Source organism: Polychytrium aggregatum, assembly GCF_025602895.1.
Source record: "Polychytrium aggregatum strain JEL109 chromosome Unknown BJ171scaffold_71, whole genome shotgun sequence".
In the NCBI taxonomy this organism is placed as follows: Eukaryota; Fungi; Chytridiomycota; class Chytridiomycetes; order Polychytriales; genus Polychytrium; species Polychytrium aggregatum.
In genome coordinates this window covers 234,264-246,446 of record NW_026516273.1, presented here as the reverse complement: position 1 = coordinate 246,446, position 12,183 = coordinate 234,264, and the positions used below count along the sequence as shown (strand labels likewise).

Here is a 12,183-nt window from a genome sequence, read left to right as displayed (position 1 = left end):
GATCGGTATGCGCCGTGTTGCCGAGCAGATCTGGGGAGCCGTGAGCGAGCCGAGTGATCCAACTGTCCGAGTGATCCGACTGTCTGAGCGATCCGACTGGTCCAGCGATCCAACTGGTCCGAGTGGTCTCGCCTCGGGGGCGAATCTCTCGTGTCGGCCGACTGATCTGCTCATCCGGCAACTCACAATCAGGTGGCTCTAATGTACAGTCGTGAGCCATTTGGAACCACTGGTAAGCATGCCAGTGAGCCAGCCGCTGCAAATGTCGTCTCGATCTGTGGGTCGTATCGAGTTCCGAGCAGAGTGGATTGCCAGAGCCGAATCATGTTCACAAGCACGGACGATTGGGACACGCCACATTCACCCATGCGTCATGTCCTGCAGCAAGGGACGATGCCAAGTCCGTCGCCAACGCAATGGGATTCAATATCGTTCTCGAGCAGGTGGGAACTGCACCCGAGCCGGTGGAGCGACGGACAGGGGGGCACTGGTCCGGCCTGGATCTCTGGGCCGGGATCTGGGCTCTGTCAAACAACCCCGAGTGCCCAGTCCCAGAGTACCCACAGTCCACTGCCTGACTGCCTGGCTGCCTGACTGCCTGACTGCCTGGCTGCCTGACTGCCTGACTGTCTGGCTGCCTGACTGCCTCATGACTCGCAATCGCCACCAGGGATTCTACGGACCCACTCAAGGGAACCGCTCCGACCTGGCCATTCCTCTCGAGAATCTCCAAAAGTCAAGGGCAAAGATCATCATCGTCTGCGCCATCGCCCAGTACACATCCGATCTCTACTACATGGCATATGGACGCGGCTTGGTGGGCCCAACATATGTCTGGATGGTCAGTGGCGCCGTCGGCCCAATGTCGGTGTCGCTGAGCGGGGTCGTCCAGGATGCCTTCCCAGGTGCTCACACCGAACCGTGCAGGGCATCAACATCCCGTACTACAACTTCATGGACTTTTCTTGGTTCAACGGCGACCCGATACAAGCAGCACAGGGATTTATATGGGGTTCGTCAGTCCATCACTTGGTGACATCGTTGTGGTGATGCCGTTGTGGTGGTATCATTGTGGTAGTATCGCCGTGATGCAAGGCCTGTTTCCTGATCGCAGTCCCATGGCCACTGTCGCCCACAGCTACTCAGAATGTCACGAACGGAGCCGGATACAACGAGTTCAACAGCAAGTGGAACAGCATGTCGCTCCAGAACGCAACCATGTATCCGCTGTTGTCGGGGGATCTGTGGGAGTGGGGTGTTCGGTATGATGTCGAGCCAGTTGTGCACATGTCGCAGAGCCGATGATCCGATCCCGCTCCCACTCTGTCGTTGAGTGAATCGGTGCAATTGTCATCTTTCTCATGCGAACAAACAACCTCCCATCCGTCTCAAGAGGGGTTTACGACGCCGCTTACATCATGGCACTGGCATGGGTAATACTCTGACGGCACAGTCGTGGACAATCGTGCACACTCGTGCACAGTCATGGAACGGTGGACACTCAGCAGCGAATCTGCGATTGCTCACCTCCATGTCGACGGTTGTCTCACAGACCAACCTCACTCGGATCTACCCGGACACCCCGTTCCTGCAGCTGCTGGCGACCAACTCGACGTATCCCTTGCGCGCCGTTGGTGATCTGATCTACGACGGCGCATCGGGATTCTCAATCTTCAATGGCGATGGAATCATGGCGGTCGGTGGTCGAGATCGTTGTTGGACTTGGTCCGATGCTTCCTCTGGCAGAGGCAGTGCTCTGTCCGCCCAGCCGGGTCGGCGATGACAGTCCACAGTCCGTGCATGTCGCTCGAGTCACTGATTCAGACACCGATTCCCGACACGCCGATTCAAAAATCACCGATTCCCGACACGCCGATTCAAAAATCACCGATTCCCGACGCACCGATTCCAATATCGCTGTCGACAGGGTCCGTTTGTGATCTCGGTCGTTGTGTCGCAAAACAGCACCGTGGAATACAAGAATATTGCATACTACGAAAACGACGAGATCATCACAGACTGTCACATGTGTCAATACTACAACTTTGATGGCTCAACCAAGGTGAGTGATCCAAGGCGGCCACCCCTGAGACTGGTGTCTGGGCCGTGGTTGCTGATGGGCCGCATCGCTCTTGGCAGGCCACTGCTAACATCCCGGTCCATGCTCTGCGGCGGTGCATCGACGACACACCTGCTGTTCACAACTCGCTCGGATGTCCAGGTTCCCTCCGACTCGCTCTTTGAAGGTGAGGGCCGACGCCGTCGCTCGCCGATGCACCACGTCCACAGACTAACTCCGCGGACCAATTCCACGGCCAATTCCACGGACCACTCCATGGACCACCTCACGGACCCGCTTCAGTGTGTCCGCCTGGATGGCAGTCGTATTCCAGTGAAGTGGTGTCGCAGCTCTGTGTCCCATGTCCTGAGGGTATGCCTGGACTGCCTCGCACTCGGATGATACAGCGCTCGACGAAACGCAGACAGCACCCGCATCGCTGCGGATGGTCGACACATAGGCTCCGCGGATAGTCGACGCATTGACCGTGCTGGTGCTCACAGATCGAATCCATTGCCACAGGAACATACAATCTGAACTCCAATTCGACCTGCAAGCCCTGTCCTGTTGGCGCGGTGTGCCATAATGCCAACATCATGATCGCCAAGGGCTATTGGTACAACGCAAATGCCTCGGCAATCGATTCCGCATTCTATCTGTGCGATGCAACCGCAAACTGTGAGCTCGTTGGTGCCCCACGGCCGCTGCTGGCATGCTGCTGGTGCGATCTCGATGGTGCAGATACTCACCATTCTGCCTTGAACAGGCTGTCCAAACGCATGCCCGATCGGTGGTGGAAACCAGTGCATCCACGAACACAGCGGAGTGTATGTATCGGCAGCGACTCGATCGAGATGGCGCTGGGAACACGAGGGAGGTTGGGTCGGTGGTATGGGCGCTGATGTGATGGATTGGATCGGTGGTATGGTCGCTGCTTTGAGGGTCGATGACAGAGTGGAAATGCATGCAGCACATCCACGCACAGCAGCACATTCGTGCATATGCAACCAACGGCGATGGCGACAACGGCGGCTGACAGCTCGGGACTCTCCAGGCTCTGTTCGCAGTGTCCCAGCGGCCAGTACGAATGGGGTGGCCAATGCACCCACTGCGACAGCCTCGGCAGCAACATTGCTGTCGGAGTCGCGGCATTTGTTGCTATTTTCGTTGTCGTCTGCATTCTGTGTGTGATTCCAACATCCAAGGAGGGATTTCTGGTCGACCTGGTAAGCATTCGTGTTGCGAGGATGCGGCGAGGATGCGGCAAGAGCGGCAAGAGCATCGCCGTGGACCCTGCGGCGATTGGCTGTCTGGCAAGGAGAGACATGCTCCATGAACTCACGCCGTCTCTGCATCCATCTCAGATATTTGTGTACCAGGTTGCCTACCTCCTGGACTTTGACCACACAACGGCCCTGTCTCGAGCCCTGGCGTTTCTGACCCTGAGCTTGAACATCCAAAGTGGCGGAAACGGATGCATCCTCCCACTCGACCAGTTTGCCAAAATGATCTCGGCCTATGTGATGGTGATGGCGATGGTCGTCTGCCTGGGACTGTGGCATGTTCTGATCCAAGTGCTCAGGAGTCCGAATCGAGGCCCGCTGGCCAGGAGGGCCTGGAAGACGATAGTTCGGTGGTTTCCGTACCTCGACACCAGCTTCAAACACTCGCTGACTCGATCGGTCATCGTCTTGGCGCTGTTCAGCTTCAGTCCGGTGTACAGCACAGGTGAGATGCCAGCACAGTCGCCGGGGGGGGAGCGTGGTCGAGTGAGCAATGTCGACGAGGGAATGGCTTCGACGGGTGAATCGAATGGGTCAGTGCCTTGAATGGGTCAGCACTTTGAATGTGTCGGTGCTTGCATGAGGCGATGAACTGACCAGTGCTCTCCAGCCGTGACGATCCTGTCCTGTCGGGCCATCGAGGGGTTTCCATCGGTCGTCTGGGACTATCCGTCGGTCCAGGTGCGTTGCCGTTGCTTGCCGTTGCTTGCTGCTGGAGTGGAGGCAGTGCGTTTGAATCGGGTCACTCTGGAGTCGGACTGATCTGGGATCGATTCGACTCGACCCACCATGCCAACACCACTCCCACCACCGCTCTCACCGCCACCACTGTCACCATCGGCGGATCGGATGCCAGTGTTGGACCGATTCCCACACAACCGTGGCGGTGTTGTCTGGCATCGTCGTGGTGGTTCAAGTCATTGTGCTTCCCGGTGTCATCTTTCGTCAAGGGCTCGGTCTGCGAAGCAAGCAGCAACCCGAGCCAAATACACCGACTCTCGATGCTGATATCGCCAACGAAGCAGTTGTTGTCCCAATCGAATCAGAAGCAACAGACCCACTCTATGTTCTGCATCGCTGCTACACCGAGCAATGCCGCTGGTGGACCGCCATCGACCTGATAGAGCGCTCCACGATCGTCGGACTGCCGCTGCTGCTCCGCTCGACAGGAGGTGGGTATCGGCCGCAACAACACCTGCACATGGCCGCACGACACTTGCACATGGCCGCACGACACTTGCACATGGCTTGTTGGATATCACACATCGCCCGAATCACCCAAGATCGTCCGTGGCATCTGACGCCATGTCCCGTCCACCGCAGACTATACACCCAGATATGCAGCGTTGTTCGTCCTGTGGATGTTCCTGCTTGTGCGGTATGTGGAAGTGGCCGGTGCGCTGATGTGGCCGATGCATTGTCAGTGATATCGATGGACGATTGATTCTGCTGCGTGCTGATGATCGAGCAGACTCGCCGTGCCTCAGAGGATGCTGCCTCGGCGAGTGCCTCCTGAGAGCGTCGCTCCGCTTCTGACACTCTGTCCGTCGACAGCGCCTTTGTGATGCCATACAGGCTGGTGGCCGACAACGCCGTCAGAATCATCGGATACCTGGCTTTGATCATCACATTCTCGTTGCAGCTTCGCCAGAAATACCTCCTGGACCAGTATGGAATCGAATCGACCGACTCGCTGGTTCAAGAGACAGTCGCAACGATCATACCCTGTGTCCTGTTGGTTCCCACCAAGCTCTTCTCCAAGATCCCTTCGGCACAGAGGAAGCAAATCAGCAGTACGATTCGCTCGATTCGCTCAAAGGTCATCGAGGCCGGCAGTTGAGTTGGGGCGAGTCCAGCCAAGTGTATTGTTACAAAGGAGAGGAAGATGGTGCTTCTCGTCTCGCTCCATGCTGCACCCGCCAGATCGAGCGTGCTCCCTGATGCCGATGCCGATGCCGATGCCGTCGGCGAAGCAATGTTGCATCGCCGCATTTTTGCACCTCCCAATACATTCCAGCAGCACCACGGTTCTTCTGCAAGCACCGTTTGTCGACTCTGGGCCATTCCCCCAACTCATCGATCCATCGGGATTGCGAGACCAAGCGTCCTGCAACATCGCTGTGGTGTCCACCTTGTCGTTGTTCACGGGTGCAGTTGGATGGGCTCAGCCAATGGTGGTGCTGGCGATGTGCAGGCTCGGGCGACAGCGGATCGACGGAGGCTCGGACGACAGAGGATCGACGGAGCCTCAAGACCGACCCGGATTAGAGTGCCACGGACTGGTACTTGACGGCGATCATGATCCAGATCGAGCAAGCCGTTTCGGCGTACGGAATGACCTTGCACTGCAGGCCGAAGCGAACCTTGTCGGCTCGGGTCGCTATCAAATCGCGTGCTGCTGCAGCCTTGAGCAGCCCGTTGAAGAGCTTTGGAGGATCGAGATGATTGAACTGGCATGGAAACGCCTGCAGTCGTCGGCGTGGATGGGTCAGCCGCTGCAGAGAGTGCGATGCGAGGGTGTGGTCCTCGGCGCTGAGTGTTTGCCAGAGAGCGATGGTGGGCCCAACAGCAATCGCTGGCCCGAACAGCGATGTCGTCCTCCACGGCAACGATGTTGGCAGACGCACCCACCTTGAACGTCGATCCATCAGGGATCGATCGCCGAACGCCAGCTTCAAAGTATCCCCGTCCAACGAGATCACATTCGGACTGGCCCGTTCCGCCGCTGGAGAAATAGAGCTTCTGCAGCTCGTACCCAGACAGGCACTGGCGCAACAGGTGGCCGAGATGCACATCCCAGATGCAACACATGTCCCTGTCCTGCCTGAACTCGGATATGTACTGCTTGATCTGGTCGGCGATTTCGAGCTCGGTCTGCCGCGAGCACCACGACGAGGGACATGGCCGGAGCGACAAGCCGAATCCTGGGGTCGCCGCGATCCTCATGGATCGGAGAGATTCTGCCGAAACCATCTTCCACTGCGACGGATCCGCCAAGTTGAAGCTGCAGCGGTCGACCGAGTCGCACGACTGAGGGGTGTGGGTGTGGATGTGGATGTGGATGTGGATGTGGGTGTGGGTGGATCGATGAATCCCACTCCACACACACCAGGTCGCTCCACACACACCAGGTCGCTCGTTCACGCACCATACCGCCCAACACCGCACCATGCAATGCCTCACCTGGATATTGGCAAGGAGTGTCTCCCCGTTGAACAGACAGCCAATGTTGCGATATGGATGCGGGTCGTTGGGCTTGTACCGTATCCCACGCAGCGGGTCCCAGATATGAACATCGCCTGCCAGGCACCATGTCAGCATAGTCGATTGGCTTGCGTCTCTGTCTTTGGGTGACCGACGGGCTCGCATGTCGAGCAGCTCGGTGTTTGAATGCCTGTCGCCTGCTCGGCACAACTTCTGGTGTCGAACACCACCAGAGCACCACCAGACCACCACCAGACCCCCACCAGAGCACCATCGATGGCCCACTCACCAGACACATCAATCGTCACAACCCAGCAGGTTGCTGTGCCGTCTCGTCCAACCCCGCATGCAACATATGCATCCAGAGAAAACCCTTGGCGACGCAATCGAATGGCATCAGTAGCTGCCTGGCGCATCAGCTGGCCATCCCACCACATTCGTGGGCGGGCTCGGCACCTCAGTCGACAGTCCCGCCGCATCGCTCCGGGGCATCACTCGGACGCAGCGCTGACTCACCGAGAAGCAGATTGCACAGGAGTATGCTGTGGTCGTGGGCATCGCCATGGCCGGCACACAGAAAGGTGTGCAGACTCTGCCAGATATCGGCACTGGGTTGAATGCAGTTGTCAGTGCGTTGTTCGATACAGCCCACACGTCTGCCACAACATCCACTCCACCACTCCGTCACAGCACTCCATCGCTTCTTGACAGCAGCCCAGATATCCGTCGCACCCAGTCCCAGTATCCCGCTCTGTTGCGCATGATCGAAGCCACCGTCCTCCGAGCAACTGCAGTGCGTGATGTGGGCTGCTGCACGCCCGACGACATCATACTTTGGCTCACCGACAGGCTTGATTTTGTGGTACGGAATCAGAGAAACAAAGCGCAACGCATGTCGGGGGCTCTCGATGGAATCGGCTGTGGGATGTCGTTTGATCAGCGCCAGTCACAAACAAGCTGATTCCTCAACCAACGGCCCGGTACTGAGTCCCATAGCCAGTGTCTCAGTCAATCCCGGCACGGATCTCAGCCGATCCCAGTGCTGATCTCAGCGATCTCGCAGCCGACGCCTCCTCGATGCTGACCCAATGACTCATCCCTGCAAAGCCGGCCGCCAGTCCTTTCGAGCAGCGATACCTTCGATCGGATATATGTATCCGGTGACTGGGCTGCGGTGGCCCTGTTCATCAAGTGCAAAGATCTTGACCAGCCGATTCGCATGGGTGCTTCGGATTTGCAGAAAGTCTGACCACCACTGGCGACGGGATTGGATCGGATCGCAGACATTCGGCGCAGAGTCAGGTGCAGTCCTGCGGCCCAGCTGTCCTTTTTGTTTCAATAGCGCACCTGGCCCAGCTGTCCTGTGGCCTGCTGTGCGGTGGTGCTGTGGTCCTCTCCGAGGCTCGGAGCTCCTCGGCACCAAGGATGTCTGAGCCCGGCAGATGGTGCTGTCGAGAAGTGACTTGCCTGCTTTGCATAGAGGTGAAACAGACGAGCGGTATCCGTGATGGCACGCTCCTCCCGTTTGATCTAAACTTTCAAGAATCGAGCGCAGTGTCAGAGGCGATAGGCACGAGCGATGCACTTCCCATGAGCGAAGCGATTGGCAGGAACGATGCATTTCCCACCAGCGCGAAGGCTCTGCCGCCGGCCTCTCCAGACACTCAGGCTGAACTGCACAAGCTGCATCGGCGGCTCTGTCCACCGACCGACAGGATCATATCCATGCATCGCATACCAACCCACACCAACCCACACCAACCCACACCAACCCACACCAACCCACACCAACCCACACCAACCCACACCAACCCACACCAACCCACCAGAAACTCGAGCTCATCTCGATCCAGGAATTGCGTCGGCTTTGGGAACAGCTCCAGGGTCAGCTCGACGAGCCCAGCCGTCAGCTGGCTGTTGCCAACCTCTCTCAGCTCGGCGAAAGCAGAGACTTTGTCAGCGACCAGCACCTGGGATTGTCCGAAAAATCGCAAGCCGTTGTGTCAGATACAGTGTCAGTGCCGGTGCTGGATGCTGGTGCTGGATGCTGGTGCTGGTGCTGGTGCTGGTGCCAATGCTGGATGCTCTGGTCCGGAGCACATCGTTACCTCTCGCCACTCGACCACAGCTGAGCCAATGACAGATCGGGTGAAGTGTCCGTCGGATCGGATGGCGACAAAGTGGAGCCGGTCGCCAATGCTGGATATCGACTGCAAATCGGCTTGCTGGAGCAGATGGCAATAGAGAGGGCGGATGAGAACCAATTGCTCGTGACAACAGGAGCCGATTGTACATGGCGATAGGAGCCAGTTGCAGATGCGGACCACCAGATCCGTCACGCCACCGTCGCAATCGAGTCAGACCGGAAGCTCAATCATCCACGATTCGCTGAAGCGGGGATCAGTCGTCGACGGGACCAGGGATGTCGAGAGTCGCTGTGCTCGGAATTGCACATCCAGACTGAGCCATGTCGATTCCTGCAGCACAAGAGCCATGTCAGCCGGCTTGCCGATCTCTCGGAATGCCCCATCACTTGCCTCCGGCTTGGCCCCGCCTGGTCGCCGCTGATCAAGGTCGATCGATCTTGATCCACCCTGATCGAGACTGGCTGGAGCTGGTCGAGACCAAGTCCTGATTGGTTGCGGCGCTTTCCCCAGCACCTTCCCAGCACCTTCCCAGCACCTTCCCCGCCCTTGCAGCACTCTTGCACAATGTCGGCAAACCTCCTGGATCTCCTCGAGCCCAAGGAATGCTCTCCCTTGGCCAAGCTCGATTCTCAAATAGCGGCACCCAGGCTTTGTCGCTGTCGCTGGGACCTTTGCTCGTCCGCCATGATCTCGACCGACAGCGATGCAGGCTTCTTGCTCCATCGCATCTGCCGATCCCAAGGCTCGCACCGGGTCCGAGAGGCTCTGTCTGGACACCGTCGATACAGAGCGTCGTCAAAATGGGCCGTGATGGACGAGGATCACAGGAGTCAGCAACTGAAGCATCGATGGCCAAAGGAAAGGGTCCCCAACCACATGCAACTCCAACCACATGCATCAACAGCCACATCTCCAACCACACCTCCAACCTCAGTTCCTTGGAGACACGCTCATAGACATCTTCGATCAACCCGCTTGCGGCAATCGACTCTTGGATCTGTGTGAGCAAACAGAGTCAGTCTGGCTGTTGTGCTGGACGACCAAGGCAGTCCAACAACGGTGCAAGAACCATACATTGCGGTCAGACTCGTATTCGTCCAAGGCACTCATCGGCTCGACCAATGCAGATGCAAAGACGAAGCCCAGACCCGCCAGCGAGACAATCTCGCAACACTGCAGCCGAGCTTGGCGGCAACCTGGGCGGCAATCCGGCGGCAATCCGGCCGCAATCCGGCGGCAATATCGAGCCATTTGCATACCCTGCGCGCCAATATCGATGCCGACAACGATCCCGGACAGACCCAAGCACGATCCAGAACAGACCCGCACCAACCGACTTCTCTCAAGATCCCGTTGGCCCTGCAGTAGCTCACAGGCACCATGATACGCACCACAGGTATGTCTTTGGGCGGCATCCACCCAGCACAGTCGCTGGCATCTGCTCGTGCAATGGGCCGTTGCAAACGCAAGGGTCTGGAGCATGACGAAGCAGCATCACAGCCCGTCAGTCCGTCAGTCCGTCAGTCCGTCAGTCACTCCGCGAGAGAGTGGGAATGCAGACTCGTTGACCAATGTGCTCCAGCAGATGGCTCTGGTGACGAACCCCCGCCGCTCGAGGACATGAGCGTCTTCATGGCCCAGCATCAGCGACTCTGGCCAGCATCGGGTGCGTTGCGAGCAGAATCGGTGTCTCTGCATTGGCCGGAATCGGCCGCTTTGCATCGGAAGTCGGTGCTGTTGCATCAGCCAGCAGGCAGCGACGAGCCCTGACCTGCGACTCCCACTCGACAGTGCTGACACCCGGCACCGACCGGGCTCCCAAGGCCGGCCTCAAGGCACAAGAAGCAGCTGCGACCAAGGTGTGCATTCGGCATGGTGCTTGTTGGGATGTCTTGTCCGATGTCCTTCTCGCGAAGGGATGTGCATTGGCCGTGCTGCTGTGGCTCCTCTGTCCCTCGGCCGTGCTGATGTGGTTCCTCTGTCCCTCGCCCATCCATCCTGACTGCCATGCCAGCCGACGGAAACGGCCCCGGACACACCAGCCTCGACCGACTTTGGAGGACTCAAGAAGGGTTTCTTCAGTCGAGCGGCTGCTTCTGTTCCCAAGCCGTTCAACCAGCCCAAGCAGCCCAAGCAGCCCAACCAGCCCAACGAGTCCAAGCAATCCGACCAGACCAGTGCCGCAGAACCAATGCCCTTCATCCGTCCAAAGACGACCGACGAGTCGAGCCTTCGCTTCAGCGAGGTGCAGCAGGCGATGGGACAAGCTCTCGCCAACAAGCAGGGTATGGTCGCTGCGAAAGTGTGGGAACTGGGACGCAAGAGACGCTCGATCCTGGCTGCATCCACCAGCACCACATCCACCAGCACCACATCCACCAGCACCACATCCACCAGCACCACATCCACCAGCACCGCATCCATCGGCATTGCATCCATCGACACCACATCCATCAGCGCCGCATCTGCCACCACCGCATCTGCCCAGTCCGCAGCTCTAACCGCAGCTGCTCCATGTCCAGAGTGGATCACACCCGACTTTATCGAGACCATCGAGGCAAAGCCTGGTCTGCGTCGGGCCATGGACGATCCGCTCTTTGCAGTGGTCCTCGAGGAGATGCAGCGCGATCCACAGACTTGCATCCGCAAATACGCTTCAACCAGACCAGACTTGCTGATGGCTTTCCGGGAGATTGCCGGCCAGATGGGATCCCATCTGGAAGTAGTGGAGCCACAGAGCACTCGCAGCAGGACCACAAAGCCGGCCGTCGAGCTCCAGCAGCAACTTCCGCCTCACGAACAGGAGCTGGTCGAGCGGGTGCAGCGAGATCCCGAGGCTCAGGCGGCATTGCGAGATCCCAGAATCCAGAGAATCATTGCTGCAGGTCGGAGCAATCCTCTGCTCCTGGCAGAGTAAGTCATGTCCGGGCGACTGGAGTGGTGCCAACTGGAGTGGTGCCAGCTGGAGTGGTGCCAGCTGGAGTGGTGCCAGCCGACCGCCGAGCGAGCATCGCTGGGCCATGATCGCTGGGCCATGATCGCTGGGCGAGCACCTCTGGGCCGACAAGCGTTGACTGAGCCGGATGATTCTGCAGGGTGACCAGAAGCGCCGATTCCGATCTGGCAGCAAAGTTGCAGAAGCTGATGCAGCTCGGCATGCTGCAGATTCAGAACTAGGCTCAGTGGCGATTGAGCCGGCGCATCCAGCTCTTGGACTCACACAAGACTCGATTCGAGACTGGAGGATGCTGCTGGGGCCTGCAGGCGCATGGTGGACTCGGCACCGATCCGAATCCTCTGAAACTGGCTCTGGTGGTGATGACATTGATGCAATTGTCCTCCACGACATATCATGACTACATTGACATCGAGGCCCTTGCATCTCTGTCCCGGTTGTGTCGAGAACATCATTCGAGGCGCCGGATGCACACCCTGGTGCCTTGGTGATTGTCGCCAGGAGCGGCCATATTCCTGTCACCAGCCTCCGCAG

General features: G+C 58.4%; 3 protein-coding genes across 3 annotated transcripts; 2 read left to right on the top strand and 1 right to left on the bottom strand.

Moving 5' to 3' along the window:
* Positions 1-7: 7 nt before the first annotated feature.
* On the top strand, positions 8-5,182 carry BJ171DRAFT_587972 (periplasmic binding protein-like I; the record flags this gene model as incomplete). Its single annotated transcript, XM_053114444.1, has 19 exons — positions 8-40; positions 193-232; positions 385-443; positions 671-841; positions 928-1,012; positions 1,139-1,262; positions 1,394-1,433; positions 1,553-1,696; positions 1,928-2,062; positions 2,222-2,246; positions 2,363-2,431; positions 2,582-2,737; positions 2,826-2,886; positions 3,114-3,285; positions 3,424-3,787; positions 3,953-4,023; positions 4,199-4,514; positions 4,666-4,720; positions 4,897-5,182. The coding sequence occupies 19 exons, from the start codon at positions 8-10 to the stop codon at positions 5,180-5,182; spliced, it is 2,406 nt and encodes an 801-aa protein (XP_052962232.1).
* A 101-nt stretch (positions 5,183-5,283) lies between these two features.
* On the bottom strand, positions 5,284-10,033 carry BJ171DRAFT_529560 (CEP76 C2 domain-containing protein). Its single transcript, XM_053112752.1, has 14 exons — positions 9,768-10,033; positions 9,623-9,690; positions 9,270-9,462; positions 8,910-9,023; positions 8,655-8,771; positions 8,373-8,516; positions 8,014-8,076; positions 7,684-7,801; positions 7,380-7,464; positions 7,063-7,154; positions 6,836-6,919; positions 6,526-6,641; positions 5,974-6,372; positions 5,284-5,807 (listed from the first exon to the last, which is right to left on the bottom strand). The coding sequence occupies exons 1-14, from the start codon at positions 9,948-9,950 to the stop codon at positions 5,607-5,609; spliced, it is 1,977 nt and encodes a 658-aa protein (XP_052962231.1). The 5' UTR covers positions 9,951-10,033; the 3' UTR covers positions 5,284-5,606.
* BJ171DRAFT_529556 (uncharacterized protein) lies at positions 10,034-12,074 on the top strand. The gene is made up of 6 exons (XM_053112751.1): positions 10,034-10,089; positions 10,279-10,359; positions 10,485-10,552; positions 10,708-10,978; positions 11,216-11,606; positions 11,789-12,074. Exons 1-6 carry the CDS (start codon positions 10,074-10,076, stop codon positions 11,868-11,870), a joined length of 909 nt encoding a protein of 302 aa, XP_052962230.1. The 5' UTR covers positions 10,034-10,073; the 3' UTR covers positions 11,871-12,074.
* The last annotated feature ends 109 nt before the right edge of the window (positions 12,075-12,183 follow it).